Consider the following 21440-nt stretch of genomic DNA (forward strand, 5'->3'; position numbering starts at 1 on the left):
ACTTGACCTATGTAAAAATCTATGTAAAGTGCTTTGGTAATTTTAAGCTATATAGAGTTTTCATAGAACATTATTTTTGAATATTACAACTGTAAATTCAGATGAATCAGCTTGTGGCAATTTGTATAACTGACGATTTTAAGTAGAAAGTAGGTAAACATTCAAATTTACAAATCGTGCACAAAGTGGACAAGTGGTAGCACTCAACAAGACAAAAGGCTGGGCTAAGTGAATTGTGTTTGAAGAAAGCTCTTTTCATGAAGGAATATAGTTGCAAACTTGAAAGTCTTGTAATTTCTTATAGACATCATCTAGATGATTTCATGTGGAGAGAATTACTTATATTACCAGAGAGTTTGAAATCTCGCACAGCACTGTATTCAACTCTGGGCAGCATTTAAAACCAATAGAATGTGTTCCAGATGTTTGATAAGAGATTGCCGTCACTCTATCATTGAGCATGAAAACAGATTTTTACTTATAACAGCAAAATGTAATCGATGCACTACGGTAGGTCAGCTTTCAAGTCGGCTCCATTTAAGCACATGGATAGCTTAAACTTTGGCGAGACACCTGCAATAAGTAGGCTTATACACTCAAAGGCCTGTAAGCCTGCATCTCATTATCTATAGCTCATTGTAGAGCACATTTTCAGTGGTGCTGTAGTCATAAATATTGGACAAGACATCAATAGTCTAATGTACTCTTTACAGGTGAGAGACATTTTAGTCTTTCCTCCAATTCTAGACGACACTTGATCTGCCATGAAAGTGATACTGCTTACCATCACGAGAATGTTCTTGAAAGGGATAGATAAGATGCTGGGGATATAGTGCGAAAATTAAGGATGTGAGTGAGTCTATTAGAGCGCAAAAGCAGAGGGTGAAAGAAATGATTGTAGTGGCAGGAACGAATGATTTAAAAGGAGAAAAAATTGCTATGAGAGAGGACGTGAAGGAATTACTAGAGGTAGCAAAAGAAAAGAGTGAGAGAGTTAAGATAGTGAGTCTGTTGCCGTGGTATGACAGAGAAGAGTTGAGAAGGAGGGTCATAATTGCAAATGACTATGCACAAGTTATGTAGGAGGAGTGGTGTGAAGTTTATGGATGCGTGGAGTGAATTTGATGGGCGAAAGAATTTATATACGATGGATGATTTGCATCTCAATGGATTTGATGTGCGGAGACTGGAAAAAGTGTTGTTGAATGAAGTTTCCCTGATTCTGCACATCCACATGACTGGATGTACAGAATCAGGGAAACTAGAGTTATTAAGAGGGGGGGTGATATGCAGACTTCAGAGAGGCAGTTGAGTGTATGAATATCTATAATATGCTTGAGCTAGTACAAAGGACAACAAATCAGAATGGAAAAAGTGTTGTTGAATGAAGTTTCCCTGATTCTGCACATCCACATGACTGGATATGCAGAATCAGGGAAACTAGAGTCATTAAGGGGGGGGGGGAATATGCAGACTTCAGGGAGGCAGTTGAGTGTATGAATATCTATAATATGCTCAAGCTAGTACGAAGGACAACAAATCAGAATGAGATAGTTAGTAAAAGGCATCACGATAGGGGTGGGACTAACGGGCTTATACTAATGCCAGGAGTATTAGGAACAAGAAGGAAGAATCATTGGCCTTGGCTCTTCCTGGCCACAGGTTATTGGCATTAGTGAAACATGGCTGACAGAAGATGATATAGCTAGTGGGATAGAACGTGAGGGGGTATAGTATGTTCAGGAGGGACAGAGAAAATAAAATGGGGGAGGAGTGTTAATGATGATAGTTCGCGCATTTAGATCAGTGGCTTTGCGCTTCGCAACCATATGCTTGGGGGAAGGAGTGTCCTAGGTTCGATTCCCATCGAAGAAATGGGGAACTTGAGGATCTTCCTCAGGCATAGCCAAGTTAGTTGGTGTTGGGCACGGGCAGTAGGGTTTTTTTCTGCCAGTTTATCTGGTGTTTTTCATTCCACAAGTAGGCAAACTGCCCCATGAACATTCGCTTCTACAGCCAAAAATATATCTCCCCCCCCACAGTGGCAGACTAGGTGACGGGTTGGTTGGGAGTGGTACTAAAAAGTAGTCGCATCTAAGTAACACGCGGACCATGCATAGGAAGTGGCGTAGTGAAAGAAAGAAAGTGTTAATGATGATAGCTGATGAACTGCAGCCAAGGAGAATAGAAGTTGAACTGCAGGATAGAGAAAAGAGCACATTTGAGGCTATTTGGTATGAGATTGAGAATAGCAGAACAAAATATACAGTTGGATGCTGCTATAGACCAGGTGATGGAATAGATGGTGGTGATAGAATATGCATAAGCAAATAGAAGAAATGAGTGGAAGGAGGGTAATTATTATGGGCGATTTCAACTATGGCAACATTGATTGGAAGGAGGAGAGGACACATGGGAGGAAGGAATTGGATTTTATGCGATTATTAAGGGATAACTATCTGCGACAGCATGTAATGGAAAACAACTAGGGGTTTGAGAGTGCTTGACCGAGTAATTGCATCTGCGGATTTGACTGTAATGAATATGGCCACATTGCCACCAATTGGTGAGAGTGATCATAGAGTCTTGACCTGGGAGGTGGCTAAATGTGTGGAATTTTCAATTAAGACAGGGTGGTGGAATTACCAGGCTGGTAAGTATGACAAGCTTAGGAGATTGCTTGGTTCAGTGCCATGGCATGTAAAGCTGCAAGGGCTGGATGTTGATAGTGCATGTGAGGTGGTTAAGGAGTGTTTGCAGGAGGCAATGGCTGACTGTATACTTAGAGTCCGACTAATAATCAAGTAAGGGTTAAATGGATGAATAACACCATTAAGCTTGAGCTGCAAAAAAAGAAACAACTATGGAAGGAATTTAAGGAGAAAGGTGACCGGCAGGCACATGAACGGTATAAAGCACAGGCCAGAAGGGTAACGAGTGTGGTAAGAAAAGCAAAAGCGGATTATGAAAGGAAATTAGCCATGCAAGCTAAAGAGAATCCCAAACAGTTTTTTCAATATGTTGCAAGTAAAAGAAAAAACGTTCATGGCAGAATGATTTTAAAGAATGCCGATGGTAGGGCGGTAACTGAATCAGTTGATATAGTGGAATTACTGAGCAAGCACTTTGCAAGAGTATATCATCCAGATGGTGATATTGCAGGAATTGTGGTGAATGAAGTGGAGGTGTGAAGTGTGAATAGTCTATTACAAAACCTTAATGTGAATACATCTGTGGGATTGGATGGTATACCAGCTTGTGTTGTAAGTGAAGCGGCTAAAGAATTGTCAGTGCCCTTGACCATTTTGTTTAATTTGAGTTTCAAGTCTGGGTTAATCCTGAGTGGGAGTGGAAAGAGGGGAAAATAGTTCCAGTGCATAAAGGAGGTTCCAAGACTGCTGTTAAAAATTACCGACCGACCACATATCAGGAGTCGTTGTCAAGGTCTTGGAGAAAGTAGTCAAAAGGAAAATACAGGAATGGATAGATGAAATTGGGATGGGAGACAGCATGGTTTTTGTGAAGGGTAGATCATGCCTCAGTAACTTGCTCACGTTTTATAACACAGTGACGGCTGAACTGGATAAGGTTAATGGGTTTACAGTGATTCTGCTGGACCTTGCTAAGGCCTTTGATAGGATACCACATGGAATTCTAATCAGCAAACTGCAGCATATGGGGATGGATATAGGGTTGGTGAGATGGATATGAGGGTGGTTGATGGAGAGATATCAGCGAGTAGAGTCCAAAAGACGGCCTGTGACTAGTGGTGTGCCGCAAAGTTTTATTCTTGGACCACTACTATTTAATTTGTCTATTAACGATATAGGAAAGGATCTGAGAGAAAGTGTTTATTTGTTAGCTGATGATGCAAAGTTGGGTAGAGCAATAGTGAATGCATATGATGTCTAAATTTTGCTGGATGATTTGATTAGTTTGGAGGACTGGGCTAAGGAGAATGGATGTTAATTTAATGTGGCAAAATGTAAAGTTATGCATTTTGGGGTGAAAAGATTAGCAGCAGTATACCGCATTGGTGGAACTATACTGCAGGAGATTGACGAAGCCAGGGATTTGGGAGTAGATGTTTAGAGGCCACATCGCAAAAGTGGCTAAATCAGCTCATCGAATCACTTGGTTACTGAAGAATACTTTCACGAGCAGAGACAAGCAAATTATTGTTCCTCTGTATCGAGGCTTGATAAAATCCCATCTTGACTACTATGTCTAGATTTGGGTGCCAGGGTTTCTTCTTGATGGGGAGGAAGTGGAGAGGATCCAGAGGCAAGTGACTAAGATGATAGCAGGTCTATGGAATGAACCTTATGAGAACAGGTTGAAGATTTGTGGGTTGCAGAAATTGGTTGATAGGCAGAAAAGGGGTGATATGATTGAGACATTTAAATTACTGAAGGGTTTCTATAAGATTAATTCAGAGGATATTTTTGACTGCAGGATTGGTGGTGGGAGGACTAGGGGCCATCCATGGAAACTGGGCAAGAGTGTGGTTAGCAAGGGTGTTAGAGCTAGGTTTTTTACTTGGAGAGTGATGAATATGTGGAATAAGCTGCCCGAGTCTGTTGTGGGTGCCACGACTGTGAATGAGTTCAAGGCGAGGTATGATAGATACTGTGTGAATGCTGAATAGTTGTTTTTGACATGATGTTAGGGCCTCCCTCGATGAGTCTAAGGACTCCTTGGAGTTGCCCGTAATAATAATAAATATTGAACAAGACATCAATAGTCTAATGTACTCTTTACAGGTGAGAGACATTTTAGTGTTTCCTCCAATTCTAGACGACACTTGATCTGCCGTGAAAGTGATACTGTTTACCATCACGAAAATGTTCTTAAAAGGGATAGATAAGAGATGCTGGGGACATAGTGTGGGGAGGCATTATGCTTAATGGATGCACTAGCTCAAGTACTAGGGAAAAAAAAGGATTACGACTGGTAAACAATATTGCAATGAAGTTCTTCAACATCATGTTTGTCTGAACCGTGGAGAATTGATTTTCATGGATGATAATATCACACCACAGCATTATTATATCACCTCCAGGGAGTCCAAAGACTCATCGAGGGAGAAGGTGCCAACAGTATCGAACGATTGATCCCTCTCCAACTACTAACCACATTGTACATGATTTATTAGTATACTGGCAATAAATTTATGTCTGCATTTGGCAGTAGTCATGAAAATTTTTTCATATGCAGGTAACAATGTATTTGTTCTTAGCTTTTGGATATCAGTGTATGTTCACTATAAATATTAAAAAGATAAGGTGACAGTATCAATTCTGCTACACCCGTTTTTTCCAATTGTTTGCAGATGATGCAAAGTTGGGGAGCATTATGAGAAGTAGAGCATATGTAGTTTTGCAAGACGACCTGAATAGACTGTCTGAATGGATGAGTGTATGTGGGATGTCAGTTTAATGTAGCAAAGTGTAAGGTTTTAAAATTTGGGAAGTAAATATGGGATGCAGAGATAGGATTGGTGGGGATATTTTAGAGAAGGTGGAGGAGATGAAAGATCTACGGGTGATGGTGAACAGGAACTTGAAATTTCGTGGACATTTTGCTAAAATTGTGAAGACAACACAGCAGATTATGGAAATGATGAGGATAACACTGACATATAGAAGAAGGGATATTTTAATTCCACTGTACAAAGCTTTGATCAGGCTGCATATGGATCACTGTGCATAGATTTCGTTGCAAGGTTTTCATAAGGATGATAAGATGTTGGAGAGGGTTCAGAGAAAATTGATTGTTTGTTTCTGGTATTTGGAATATTAGGACAGATTGAGAAAATGCAAATTACAGATCCTAGTAGATAGATGGAAGAGAGAAGACATGATCAAGACATAAGTTGGTAAGGGGTAATTACCAGATTAATGTGGATGAAATTTTTCATAGAATATCTAGAGATGAGGGAGAATGAGAGGCCATACCTGGAAGCTGTATAAGGTAGGTGTGAACAAGAGGATGAGGAGTAGATGTTTTGCATAGAGAGTGGTGGGTGATTGAAATGCTTTGCTGGAGAGTATGGCGAGTTCAGGGACAGCGAATTCATTTAAGTCAAGGTATGCTGACCTGTGCATGTGAGTGTGGGACCTCCCATGATGAGTCTCTTGACTCCATGGAGGTCTGTTAATAATCATAATTTTGCTGAACTGTTCACCCTCAAATAAAAACTTTACACCTCCAACTGTCATTAACAATATCTGCTATGACTATTTTATCTCATTCTTTTCAATAAATGCTTAACAAAAGCAAATTTGTGGAAACCCACTATGTTTCAAAAATTCAAAACATTAAAAGTAATACACAGTCCAAAATGAAATTAACTTAAACATATTCATCATCATCACATGTATATGGTGGATGCGAATCTGCTAGATTTAAGGTGACCAGTGGTGTACATCACAGTTCAGTCCTTGAGCCACTGTTGTTCAATCTATACATTAATGAATTTAGGAAGAGGTCTAACAGGAGATGCTGACAATGTGAAGATAAACAGGGCAATCATGGATGCTACTGATATCTAGCACTTACAAAATGATTTGAATAGGCTGGAAATTTGGGCAAACAAAAATGGCTATCAGTTTAATGAAAGTTAGTGTAAAGTTATGGCATGATGAGATTTCCAGCAGTATATTATATTAGCAGGGTTATGCTACAAGAAACTGATAAGGATAGGGATCTTGGCATAATGGATGATAGTAATTTGCAGTTCACAGCAAAAGCTGCAAATACAAGTCAGAGGATAATTGTGATGGCGAAGTGAACCTTGACGTAAGGATAAGGAAGTAATTTCGTCTCTTTTGATAAGATCATACCTGGATTATGGTGCACAGATTTGGTCTCCCAGGTTCCAAGGAGATAAAGAAGCTGTGGAAAGGTGCAAAGAATAATTACAAAAATTATATCTGGATTATGGGATTTAGATTATGAGGACAGATTGCAAGTATGTGGATTACAGACTCTTAACAGGAGAAAGAGGGATGATATGACAGAGGTCAATAAACTTCTGAATTGGTGTTATAGTCTGATGAAATTTTTCATTATAAGGAAGGTGGGAAGAGAACACGGGGAGGGGGGGAGGCATCCATGAAAGTTAAGTTTCTTTGCAGTCAAGAAAGGGGTTGGAGCTAGGTGTTTCTCTCACAGACAGTGAGTGGAATAGTTTGCTTTTAGGGGTTGTGAATGCATTTGATGCTTAATGCATTGACGCTGTTAAGTATTTCTTTGTCACTTCCAAAGGAGCATTTCTTTTCTGCTCAACTCTTCATTCCATGAAATAGCTCCAAGCTGTCTAATAAGGTTGGTATAATGACCAGCCTTGTACTTTGACATATATCCTTTCCCTACAGAAGTAGTTTTCATATGGCTAGCCACAACCCAAGTGATCAATTCATGATTACTCTCACACATTAGAGGGAAGTGCAAAACGTTACTCACAATTACATCCTCTGATGAAATGATCAGATCCAAAACTCTTTATCCTCAATATCATCTTTTTACATACTGCCTAAGACAGTTGTCTCTCAAGAACTCGAGAAATTGATGTTCCTTATTCCCAAATGCTATCCCTTCATTTCAATCTATACTGCCATAATTAAAATCACTCATAATAATCCCATCTTATTCACTAACCCAAATTGCTTATACATTTCTTTATCAGCTCTCTCCCTCTCCATATCCCTTGGTCTACCGGCAACATTCAACTAAAAATCTATTTTTGTCAACCTTCACCATACTGCCTCAAAACCATCAGTGCTATTTCACACTTTTATGTGTACTTGACATGGACATGATTTCTCTGCTACCATCAGCAAGCCCTCCTACTCCCTTCTTGTCCTTTCTAATGTCACATAAAACACTGTATCCTTCCATTTCTATTCCCTGTTAGGATATCATCTTCCTTCAACTACATTGAAGGAAGATGATATCCTTTCATTTATCTCTGAGATGTCCTCATGCCTGACGACTCTTGAATGTCCTGATGATGCTTCGCTATTTTTTCTCCCCTGTGTTTCTCTTATTATTATTTATTATTCCGGGCAACTCCAAGGAGTCCACAGACTCATCGAGGGAGGCCCTAACGTCATGTCAAGAACAACTATTCGACATTCACACAGTATCTATCATACCTTGCCTTGAACTCATTCACGGTCGTAGCACCCACAATAGACTCTGGCAGCTTATTCCACTCATTCACCACTCTCCAAGTAAAAAACCTAGCTCTAACACCCCTGCTAACCACATTCTTTCCCAGCTCCATGTATGGCCCCTAGTCCTCCCACCACCAGTCCTATTCTCAAAAATATCTTCTGGATTAATCTTATAGAAACCCTTCAGTAATTTGAATGTCTCAATCATATCACCCCTTTTCCGCCTGTCGACAAATTTTTGCAACCCACAAATCTTCAACCTGTTCTCATAAGGTTCATTCCACAGACCTGCTATCATCTTGGTCACTCGTCTCTGGATCCTCTCCACCTCCTCCCCATCAAGAAGAAACCCTGGTGACCATATCTGGGGCACAGTAGTCTAGATGGGGTCTTATTAAGGCTCGATACAGAGGAATGATAACTTGTTTGTCTCCGCTTGTTAAAGTATTTTTCAGAAGCCAAGTGATTTGATGGGCTGATTTAGCCACTTTTGCAATGTGCCCCTAAACTTCAATTCCCTATCCACAACACTCCCAAATCCCTGGCCTCATCAATCTCCTGGAGTATGGTTCCACCAATGCGATATACAGCTGCTATTCTTTTCACCCCAAAATGCATAACCTAACACTTTGCCACATTAAATTGACATCCATTTTCCCTAGCCCAGTCCTCCAAACAATCCAAATCATCCTGTAAAATTTTGACATTTTGTGCACTCACAATTGCTCTACCCAACTTTGCATCATCAGCAAACAAGTGAACACTTCATCTCAGATCCTTTCCTATATCATTTATGATCAAATTGAAAAGTAGTGGTCCAAGAACAGAGCCCTGCGGCACACCACTAGTCACAAGCAGTCTTTTGGACTCATCTCCTGAATACCACTCTCTGGTATCTTTCCATCAACCGCCCTCCTATCCATCTCACCAACCCTATATCCATCCCCATCTGCTCCAAGTTTACTGATTAGAGTTCCATGTAGTATCCTGTCAAAGGCCTTTGCAAGGTCCAGTAGAATCACTGTAAACCCATTACCCTTATCCAGTTCAGCTGTCACTGTGTTATAAAACTTGAGCAAATTACTGAGGCATGATCTACCCTTCACAAAACCATGTTGTTCCCCATACAATATCCCATTTTCATCTATCCAATCCTGTATTCTTTTCTTGACTACTTTCTCCAAGACCTTGACAATGATTCCTGATATGCTAATCGGTCGGTAATTTACAACAGCGGTCTTGGAACCTCCTTTATGCAGTGGAACTATTTTCCCCCTCTTTCCACCCCCTCGGGACTAACCCAGACCCGAGACTCAAATTAAACAAAACGGTCAAGGGTACTGATAATTCTTTTGCCGCTTCACGTACTACACGAGCTGGTATAGCATCCAATCCCACAGATGTATATTGACATTGAGGTTATGCAATAGACTACTCACCTCCACTTCATTCACCACAATTCCCGTATAATCTATTGGTTCATTCATTTCTGGATGATATATTCTTGCAAAGTGCTCACTCAGTAACTCAACTATATCAACTGATTCAGTTACCTCCCTACCATCGGCATTCTTTAAAATCATTCTGACATATACATTTTTTCTTTTACTTGCAACATATCGAAAAAACTGTTTAGGATTCTCTTTAGCCTGCATGGCCAATGTTCTTTTGTAATCCTTTTTTTGCTTTTCTTACCACACTCGTTAACCTTCTGGCCTGCGCTTTATACCGTTCATGTGCCTGCCGGTCACCTTTCTCCTTAAATTCCCCCCATAGTTGTTTCTTTTTTTGCAGCTCAAGCTTAATGGTGTTATTCATCCATTTAACCCCTACTTGATTTATTATTCGGACTCTAGGTATACAGTCAGCCATTGCTTCATGCAAACACTTCTTAACTGCCTCCCATGCACTATCAACTTGTAGCCCTTGCAGTTGTACATGCCATGGCACTGAACTAATCAAACTCCTAAGCTTGTCATACTTACCAGCCAGATAATTCCACATGTACCCTGTCTTAATTGTAAATTATTGTTTGTTCTAGTTTAAGTCTGGTGATTCTTGATATTTATTCAATCCATTTGATCGGGGCTTTTCCCTCTTTTTCCATACAGTTTACCCTGGATGATTATTTTTTCCAGACAGTTGCCTTTCTTTCTGCATATGTGTCCAAAATATTGCACAATTCTTTTGTTAATTATATTTGTCAGTCTTGTGTGGATATGCAATTCTTCTAGGATACTTCTGTTTGTTCGTTTTTCTGTCCAAGACACTCTTAACATTCTCTTACATTTCACTTAATCCAATGATATTTGTAGGACTAAATTCAATTAGTGAAACAATTTCATCTCCCTTATTTCTGATATTTTTGGCATTTGTCAATAAACACAGCAGTTAATTTTAGGTCTATAACAAGTCCTACTGAAGCAGCTGTTAGTTTTGATTTCCCCATCACACCATGTGGCTTTGGTCTATTACATTTCTCACCACTCGCCTCATATCTTCTAAGTCTCATATAACTCTCCACCCCAATCACATCCTGATCATCCCCATACATACATACATACATTCATTTTCATGCTGGAACCAGGCAAATTAAGTAAGAGATGACATGTAAATGTTACTCCCCCCCCCATATATATTTAAGCATCCCTTATCCTAAAATTATGGTTATGAAAGTCAAAGGTCTTTAATTTCAGTGGATGATAATTATTATTATTAATATATTTAAGGCAACTGATTTGGCATGGTCTATACAAATGTGACTAAGAGACTCACTTGTGTGGACTGTCAACATCACTTGCTACCATGAATTAACATTAACAATCAACAACTGATTAAAAAAATTGGTTCCCATGCAAAAAAAAGCAGACTGCAATACTTCAGTCAAAACAACTTTTTCAAAGTGTCTTTGGACTGCTTGGAGGTATCATGTAAGTAAAATATGTGATTATTGGGAAGAACTTACAAGACTGCAGGTGGAGAGTTGCCGTGCACTAAAATGCATGTGTCGGCTATATGAATATCATCCATGTAGACATGTACATAGTCATTCGTTTATGTAATGATATATTAATAAATTTATATCATAAATAAATTTTTCATCATTCCATTTCTTAAAGGAAAAAACACAAAAATGTAAATAATTTAAGTAAGTAACTGCAGTATAAGCAAACCCATCTATGATACTGCAATTGTGATATTCCATACTTTGCTATTTAATTTTGTGATAGCATGCTGGCTAGGCTCTTGATAAGTGACACTTTTATCAAGCTCTGAAATTTGATTCAGCTTGAATATGCAAAAACATTATGCGAATAAGCATTATGCAATTAACTGGAATAATCTGCAATAGAAACATAAGGTTGCAAGTTTTACTCTTTATGCAAATAAGTGATATATGAATAAGCATGAGACATTATACATTAAAACAAAATTCAATGGTATGATATAAAATAATATAACAATGACACATCACATTGAGAATTTCTTTGTTAAAAAAAATTTTTTTTTAATGCCTAATTTTGTTATTGCAGTTTACTTAGCTAAGAAAAAATGTGATTTTATATTTTTAAGAAAGAGTGCATATTACCTTGATATACTTAAGGCTACAATCAGTTATCAACTCTGCAAATGATACTAATAGTGACGTAAGATGATTACATTTAACTAAGTTTCTAAAACTTTCATCACTTAATTGTTCACCATCCAAGTGCAAATAATGAAGGGAATGCTGAACTTTTCGTGCCAGGGTACAAACTGAACTACAAAATAAAGAATGAAATTAAACATTTCACAGTTAGCTAAGAATATCCATTTTTCACATCAACATTTCATGAATGCAATTATTAAAGAATAGTTAATAACAACAAAAAATAATATTTGTTGTTATTTCAAGTAAAACAGTACATAATATATTTAGCCAAGTTCTGTTTGAAGATGAACTGACCAGAATTTAAAAAAAAAAAAAAAAGAATTACGCAAATGTAGTTTAACAATAAAATGAAATCATTACCCTATACATAAAAAATAAAATCATTATATAAGTCATAAACTTAAATAAGTAAGCAACCTGCTTAAAATATTTTTAAGAGTCATGCAGTTGATAATATATATATATATATATTAAGTGGAAATCATATTAATACAAATTAATTGTAGAGAAGAAATTTGGAGGCCAAATAATTTGTATATCTTAAGTGATATGGTCCTATCTTGAGTGGGATTCCACTGTAGCAAATATTTCAGCCATCATGAATCAGAGATATTATTATTATTATTGTTATTATATGGACATGCATGGAGTCCGAAAACTCATAGTGGGAGACCCAATCTATCCACACAATCTATCATACCTCTCTTTGAACTCACAACTGACCATGGCAATCCATTCCACTCATTCACAACTCTCCAAGCAAAAAAAATCTAGTCCTCACACCCATACTAACCACACCTTTATTCAACTTCCAGGGATAAGCTCTTGTTCTAGTCCCTCTAGTCAAGTACTAAAATATTTCCACTGCATCTATCTTATAAAATCCTTTACGCGACTTAAATGTTTCTATCATATTCCCTCTTTTCCTCCTATCAACCAACTTCCGCAATCCACGCACCTTCCATCTACCCTCATAGGGAACATTCCACTGGCCACTCATCATCTTTGTCATTTGCCTCTGAATCCTCTCCACTCTTCATCCCCAAGAAACCCAGGGGACCAGACTTAAGTACAGTAATCCAGATGTGGGTGTATCAAGAGCTTATAAAGAGGAATAACTTCCTTATCTCTACTTGTTAATGTGTTCTTCAATAGCTAAGTAATATTATGGGCTACCTTAGCAACTTTAGCAATATGCCTTCTAAACTTTAACTCTGTCTACCACCACCCCCTAAATTTCTAGCTTCATCTATGTCTGGAGTATAGTGCCATCAATGTGATGCATGGCTTGTAATATATTTAACCCAAAAATTCATAACTTTACATCTCTTGACATTAAATTGACACACATTAACTTCTGCCTATACTGACAGCCTATTTAAATCATCCTGCAAGCTCTCCATATCGCTTTGATTAACTCTTACTCGACCTAATTTTGTATCATCAGCAAACAACTGAATATTTTCTTTCAGGTTATTTCCTATATTATTTATGTGCAAACTAAACAGCAATGGCTGGTAATTAATTTACGGAATTAACAACGCATATAAAGTATATTAATTAAAGATAACTTTAATGAATCACTTCTATATTTCGGCAATGTCACATTGCCATCTTCAGGAACATAAAGATATGGTATGTGCACTAAGGAACTAACAAAGCAAATGAGGAAGAAAGTAAGAAACTAATTTTGTTCCTAAAGTCCTAATGGTGCCCTCCTGAAGATGGCAATGTGACATTGCCGAAATATAGAAGTGATTCATTAAAGTTATCTTTAATTAATATACTTTATATGCGTTGTTAATTCCGTAAATTAATTACCAGAGGACTTTAGGAACAAAATTAGTTTCTTACTTTCTTCCTCATTTGCTTTCTTAGTTCCTTAGTGCACATACCATATCTTTATGTTCCTGAAGATGGCAATGTGACATTGCCGAAATATAGAAGTGATTCATTAAAGTTATCTTTAATTAATATACTTTATATGCATTGTTAATTCCGTAAATTAATTACCAGTTATGTCTAACCAACGTATAAGTCTTACTACTAGAATAAACAGCAATGGTCCCAGCACAATCAAGGCAGAAACAGGTGACTAGTTGTTTGCCACAAGGCAAACAACTAGTCACCTGTTTCTGCCTTGATTCTGCTCCTCCATATACCACTTTTTGATACCTGTCCACTTAACCAATGTCATATGCATCCCCATTTGTTCTAATTTACATAACAGATAAGGATCCTTTATTATGATAATTACATTTTATAATGATTCTAATTCAAAAAGTTAATGATAAAAAAAAAATTTATAACTCCATAATGAATCCTGATTCACTAAACTAACCATGGTTAGAGATCCTTACATTGTATACTCCACAATATCTAACCTTGAAGTCAGCATATCTACTACAGACAGTGACCATCCTCCATACAAAAAAATTCCTTTTCCTCATTCTTTTGCTCATTACACCTTTACATAGTTTCTGGCCATGAAAATGAAATGAGCCTATCAGACAGATAGGTTTCTTTTGCCAACTCATCTCAATATATTACCTCTCAAACTCCTACAAACTCCTCCTCCGCCAAACCCTACAAACTGTACTCCCTCAACCCTTTCTCCGACTTAGAATGAGAATCACGATACACTAAAGCCTCTTCTGATTTTCTCTATCTCCTAGAAATGCAGAAGATGATTTTTTTTTTATTTTTTTTTTATAAGCAGCAATCTAGATGTCACCTGATCACTGCTTTATACAAAAGGCACAATCACCATTTTTTTTTTTTTAATCCAAACTTGATAGCATTCTTTCAACAGGACAGTCCTTCAAAGCTATTGTTGTGTATTTCTAAACTGAAGTCTTAACTATTATCACTCTCAGATCCCTTGCCTCTTCCACCTTCAAGTATATCTTTAATATCCCTAAATTGCACTCCATTTCTTCTGTCCAAAGTACAACACTTATACCAGACAAATGAACTGATATTTTTCCTGTCCAAAGTACAACACTTATACCAGACAAATGAACTGATATTTTTCGTCACCACATTCAAGAGGAAATGACCACAACATTCAAATCCTCCTGAAAGTGCCTTCAAAGTAGGATTCTATAATATTACTCTGTCCAATTTTACATCTTCTGCAAACAACTGAATATTTCAGATGCGGAGAAGCTGGCTGGCAATTATGTTAACTTTTTACACAAACATATACATACTCACAGCACCTCACAAGAAATAAATATCATAATTTCTTAAGATTAGGATAGTACTATTTTGCTGTATTTCAAACCAATCTTCACAGCATAGTAAAACACCTCTCACAGAACACAAGCATTCCAATGAATTGTGAAACAATTCAAAATTGTAAGGGAATTATATTTTATCAATCACATTTGTGGAACTAAGTTTTATAATGAAAAGAAAACTAAGTTCTATTGTGACATCTTCTAGGAATGATGATAGCACATGTATTTCTTATGTTCTTCAAGGTGAAAATTAAAAGTTCTTTTCATGTGTTCAGAGTAGGCTGATTTGCAGGCACACTTTATACATTCTTAAATGAATCAGAGGATATAATATGCTGGCCTGGTTGGCCAAGTGATTGGCGTATCTGCTCTTCAGCCAAAAGGCTGTGGGTTCAAATCCTGCTGTGAACATGGATGTTTGTGATCGTCTGTGAAAATATTAGTGGTGGTGGTGGGCTATAGATGGCGTTGGTGTAGATGATGCGGTTCACTGTAGTAAGTGGATTGAATGGTGGAGACTGAGTTGTAGAGTAGGTGTCCTCCCTCAATGAGTTTTTGGACTTCGTGTCACGTAATAGCAATAATATCCTTATGAGAATAGATAAAGGTGTGATGTGGGAGGAAGGGATTCTGATGGGACTGTGTTTATATGCATGTAATTGAGCACAGGCTCAATTACATGCATATAAACACAATTAATGTTTTGAGAAGGAACTTAATCATATCTTCATACTCTGCTTTGTCCATCACAATGCACCTGTGACAGGCGCAGATTGAAAAACTTGGTCATGGCCAGTTTGCAGAATGAAAAACTCAAGTGTGCAGTAGAAAAAATTCTGACATCTCTATATGGGACCAATTTTCACTGCTTGCATCTTTTACAAATACTTCTATAGTCACTGTTCATCAGTATTAGAATCAATAATACCCTGCTATGTGTCAAATCAGTTCAAATGTATGCAGCAACTAATCAACACTCTTTCACAGAACAAATTTCTGATTTTCATTCATTCCTTCTACTGCTGCCCTCTGCAATGCCAGGTGGCATTTCACTGGAAGGTTTGTGTAAAGAAGGCTCCCAGTTCAGATAAGTTATTTTTAACTAATTGTAAATAAATATTTTGAATAATTGTAAATAAAGAGCTTCCGTAGCTCAGTCAGTATAGACAAAGCCATATGTTGGGAAAGATCTGGGTTCGATTCCTGTCAGTGATGTGAGAAACCTTTATCTGGTCTCTTTTGATGAAAGGTGAGTTAGCCAGTCTCATACAGAGGTAGAGTTTTTTTTCACCTGTAAACTCTGGTTTTTTGTCCTCCAGCACAGGCTGGTTTGCCTGTGCTAATGGAACACACATGGATTACAGTCAGGAATACTTAAGACAGTCCCTCCAGGTATAGGTCTGATTTGTCAGCTATGCCAGTCCCAAGCCTAGATAAAAAATTAGAGAGGACCGAGATGGTGCCATACCTCCCCCGTAAAAGGGGCTCACGGTCAATGAATCATCATACAAAATAAATAAAAATTGTAAATGTGTAAGAGTTACAGTAGAAGTTGTGCACTTGCAGCGTTTCTAATGTGTGGGCTTGTTGTTCAAGTTTGTTTACAAAATCATTAAACTTAGCACATTGGATACAACATGGCAGTGAAAGGCAAATCATTGCGTAGATCTGCGAGAAAGACAAATAAAACAGATGCTGCGAATTTCTCGAAAATGGTACGGTGTTATGAATGTCCTCCAGAGTAGAGAGGCTGAATAATAGAAAAAATGAGTGTGGATATGTAGGAAAAGCAGTGTTCTGATGTACCATGAAGCTTTCTTTAATATGATTTAAATATAAGTAGGAACATGACATCGTAACAACTGACACTGTAGTTGAAGACTGTATGAATATTCAGAGAGCATGTGGAAATGATAGCGAGGAAAAAAGTTCGACTGACGATAATGCAGGTGATAATTTATACAACGTTAAAAAACATGAAATTAAATGATAAAGTGGGCAATAAAGACACTGAAAAACAGAATGCAATTAATGGTAAGGTGGTGAGCAAGACTGACAGCGAACAAGTGTGTGTGACTGGTGATAAAATAGCAAGTGAATGACAGCAAAAAACGGATGCAAGATTTGAAAGCCGAGTTAGGGAAGATGAGACAAGAGATGAGGTATATGCAGAGTGAAATGAAAAGAATTGTAGATTTATATGGAAGAGTAAAGAAGATGAAAATGGTAACAAAAGATCCACGAGTGCCATTGTACAGAGAGAGAGAGATTTGATTATTAGAAGTGTGGTACATGAGAAGATGCAGAAGTTTTGTTTTCATGGAGGTAAAATGAATAGAGCGATTGAGGCACTGGATACGAGGACTAAGCAAGCAAAGAGTTGGTAGTAGTAGTAGGGACAAATGACTTGACCGTGAACAAGGAGAATGTAAGATTGGATATCAGGAGGTTGTCGAGAATGATAAAACATAATAGTGTGATAGGAAAGGAAGTACGTTGCCTAGATATGAGAGTGATGAGATGATATGGAGAGAAAGAATTATGAATGATATGTTAGCAGAAATGTATGTGTGAGGAGAAAGGAGTGCTGTTTGTTAATGTGTGGAATGAGTTTTAAGGAAGAAATGCAGCTGTATAAGAGAGATGGACTGCATTTCAATGGTTTGGTGTGCAAGACATTTGGAAAGACTGCTGTTGGAAGGGAGAGTCATGAATGCGGAGAATGAATCTGAGCAAGTAAGAAGCGATGTGAACGAGCAGGAGAGTAAGGAAGGAAATATTGAAGTGGTGCTTATGAATGAAGAAGTGAGTAGCCGAGTGTAGAGAATGACAGAACAAGTGTACAAGACAAACAAGGAAACATGAAGACTCAAGGTGGTCAGGAGCACACAGTGTAAGAAAGGTTGATGCTCTAAGAGGATGTGAATGCATGTAGACAAAATAAAGGAAGGAAATGACCTGAGATGTAGGGAAAACAGTTGGATTTGATGAGGGCTCTAGGATGACTAAGGAGAAAAAGAAATGGCTCAAGGAAATAATGGACAAGTCACATCTGATAAGTGGTATCAGTGAAATGTTATAGATTCAGGAATGAGCTGTTATGTTTGATTATGAATGCCAGACGTATCAGAAACAAGGGAAATTAAATGGTTGCATTGATTGAGTATGTTCATCCAAAAATAGTTGGCATAAGTGAGACATGTTTGTATGAGATGACATCCTGACAGGAATAGAGATTGAAGGGTATGATGTGTTTTGTGAAGATAGAAAAGGTAAAAAGGGAGGTGGAGTGCTATTCACGATAGAAAAAGAGTTATGTCCATACAAGGTAGAGATGCAAGGGGGAAATGGTGGTAATGGTTTTGAGGTGGTATAGTGTGAGATACAGGTGAATAGAATGAAATACCTTGTTAGATGTTGTTATAGACTCGGTAATGTGGAGGGTAGCGACCAGGAAATGTACAAGCAAATTACCCAACCAAACGAGAAAAGGGTGATCATTATAGGTGATTGTAATTATGGCAATATAAATTGAGATGGCAACAGAGCAACTGGAAGAAAGAAAATGAGTTCCTTGAGTTTTTGAGAGACAACTACCTCAGGCAGTACATAACAGAGGGTACACTTATAATAACATCCTTTGAGAGGATGTTATTATAAAGTTATTATTATGAGATATTATTAGAGGATGTTATTATTATTATTTGTCACTGGAGGTGACAAATCTCTCTCCAGTTGATGAGAGTGATCATGAAGTGATTATCTGGGTGGTTTCCAGCAATGCAAGGACTTCTGTGAGGAAATTGTAGTCCCTCCCCTTATCTGTGGAGGATACGTTCCAAGTCCCGCAGTGGATACCCGAAACTACAGACAGTATTGAATGTGTACTATGTACCACATTCAGTACTGTATACCCTATATGTACTATGCTTTTCCTATACATACTTACCTATAATAAAGTTTAATTTATAAATTAGGCACAGTATGAGATCAACAACAAAATAATAAAATAGAACAATTATAACAATATACTGTAATAAAAGTTATGTCAATGTGAATGGAATCTTAGCAACCTCAGCATACGATCCCCCCCCCCTTATAAGTCGAGAACTTTCACGTTTTCGCTCTTAAAGGAAGCACTTTATGGCTTCTTTTTGGCATATTCGAATTGCCAGCATCACTACTTTTGCACTTTGTGGCCATTAAGTAAAATAAGGATTACTTGAACATAAGCACTGCAATACCACAACAGTCGATCTGTTAACTGAGACTACTAAGGGACTAATGGGAGGATAGCATATACAGTATAGCGTAGATACGTTGGATGTGGATTCACGTGCAGGCAGGATGATGAGAGGGATTTCATCACACTACTCAGAAGAGCATGCAATTTGAAGCTTATGCAGTGCTTATTTCTGGAATTTTCCATTTAATATTTTTAGATCAGGGTAGATTGCAGGTAACTGAAACTGCAAATAATGGGGGACTACTGTATATGGAACTACAAGGCTGGTGATTATGAGAAGTTCAGGAGACAGCTTTGAGCAATAGCATAGAATGAGGAAATGGGTGAAAAGGAGATCGGTACTACTTCGGTGATATTGAAGAACTATGTAGTAGAAGTAATGTCTAAAAGCATTCCAAAGATCAAAAGGTTAAATAAGGTAGGTGCGAAATGTATGTATGAATGAAGAGATTACACATGAAATACAGAGAAAAAAAGTATTTTCTCTGTATTCCATGTATTTCATTATAGCAACATAAGAAGATTGGTAATAATTAATTCCATGAGAAGAACAGGCAAGGGACTTGGTCGATAAGAATAGTGAAAGTAAAGTATGAGCAGTAGTTAGCAATTGAAGCCAAAAAATAAATAAAATCCCATGGAGTTCTTTTGATATGTAGCCAACAAAAATAAGAATGATTATGGCAGGATGGCACTGATTGAAGAAAATGGTGTAAGGACAACTGCTGCAGAGGATGTTAGTTGAGATATTTAATGAGCAGTGGATGAGGGAGGAGGGACTGAATGTGTGAGGAAGAGGTATAAGGGAAATAAAGGAAACTTGATATTAATAAGGCTGTGGGACTTGATAATATATTACCACATATTTTAAAGAAATGTGCAGAGAGTTGACCTTCCTTGACATATTTGAGTCTTACATTAGGATAAGTTTCAAGGGAGTGAAAGGAAGGCAAGATTTACTGCTTCATCAAGGAGGTGACTGAACTCTACCATCAAATTATAGGCCAATTTGTGTGTCAGGTGTTGTGATAAAAGTGTTGGAAAGACCGGTGAGAATCAGGATCCAGAAATATTAAACCAAGCTCTTGATTTTCCTTTCGGGTGGCCTTAATACAGATGGGTTAATCGCCTCGGTATAGCATCCGGAACTGTACATGATCCATGATCTGTTGTAATTCAGTGTATCCTGTAAAAGTTCCATTTGCAGTTTGTTTGTGAATCATATTTCAGTTTATTTCCATATGTATTTCAGTATGTCATGTGGCTTTTTTTCTCGTTTATAGATATAACTGATAATAAAGGACTAAAATGGTATTATCTTTGATGGAGGGCACAGATTTTATTATTATTATTATCATTCCTGATACCTCCAAGGAGTCCGAAGACTCATCGCGGGAGGACACCATTTGCTAAAGGGAGGTCATGTTTCAAATCTACTTACTTATTGCAATAAAGTGACAGCAGTATTGGATGTGAGAGATAGATACACAACAGTATACTGTCTGATAGGTATAAAAAGTTGTGTACAGGGGGGGGGGGGGTCAATCTCAGAAGATGAAAGTCACTAGTGGTGTGCCTTAGGATATTGGAGATATACAGCTGTTTGCAGATGATGCAAAGTTCGGATGAACTATGAGGAGCAGAGTAGATGTTGTGGTCTTACAAGAAGACTTGAATAGACAGTGAATGGGGATGTCGGTTCAATGTTGAGAAATGTAAAGTTTTAAAATTTGGAAAACAAAGATGGGATACAAAATAAGAAATCTTGGTGTGATGGTGAATATGGATCTGAATTTTTGAGAACACAACAAATTCTGAAAATGATGCAAAAGACACAGACTAGTAGAAGTAAGGAGATTCTGGTTCCATTGTATAAGGCTCTGATTAGACCATGTATGGACCATTGTATACACAAATTTGGTCATCTAGTTTTCAAATGGATGAAGAAATGGTGGAGAGGGGTCCAGAGGCAATTGACCAAAGTAGTTTCTGATCTCTGGAATGTTAAATATGAAGAAAGGTTGAGACGTTGCAATTTGCAGATTTTGGTGGATAAGAGGAGGAGAGGTGATACAATAGACATACAAGTTGGTAAAGCGGTTGTTATAGGATTAATGTTG

At 37.7% G+C, this 21440-nt stretch overlaps 1 protein-coding gene across 1 annotated transcript in view; it reads right to left on the reverse strand.

The window, feature by feature from the left end:
• Positions 1–21440, reverse strand: part of LOC150100011 (S-phase kinase-associated protein 2-like) — an 82242-nt gene that overhangs the window by 42849 nt on the left and 17953 nt on the right. Inside the window, exon 2 of the mRNA XM_090402674.1 lies at positions 11770–11941. Within this exon, the coding sequence (XP_090258800.1) occupies positions 11770–11941 (172 nt within the window). The remainder of the gene's footprint in view (positions 1–11769; positions 11942–21440) is intronic.

This window comes from Typopeltis vanoorti, chromosome 13, assembly GCF_054136105.1.
Source record: "Typopeltis vanoorti isolate ZY-2024b chromosome 13, IOZ_Tvanoo_1.0, whole genome shotgun sequence".
NCBI lineage: Eukaryota > Metazoa > Arthropoda > Arachnida > Uropygi > Thelyphonidae > Typopeltis > Typopeltis vanoorti.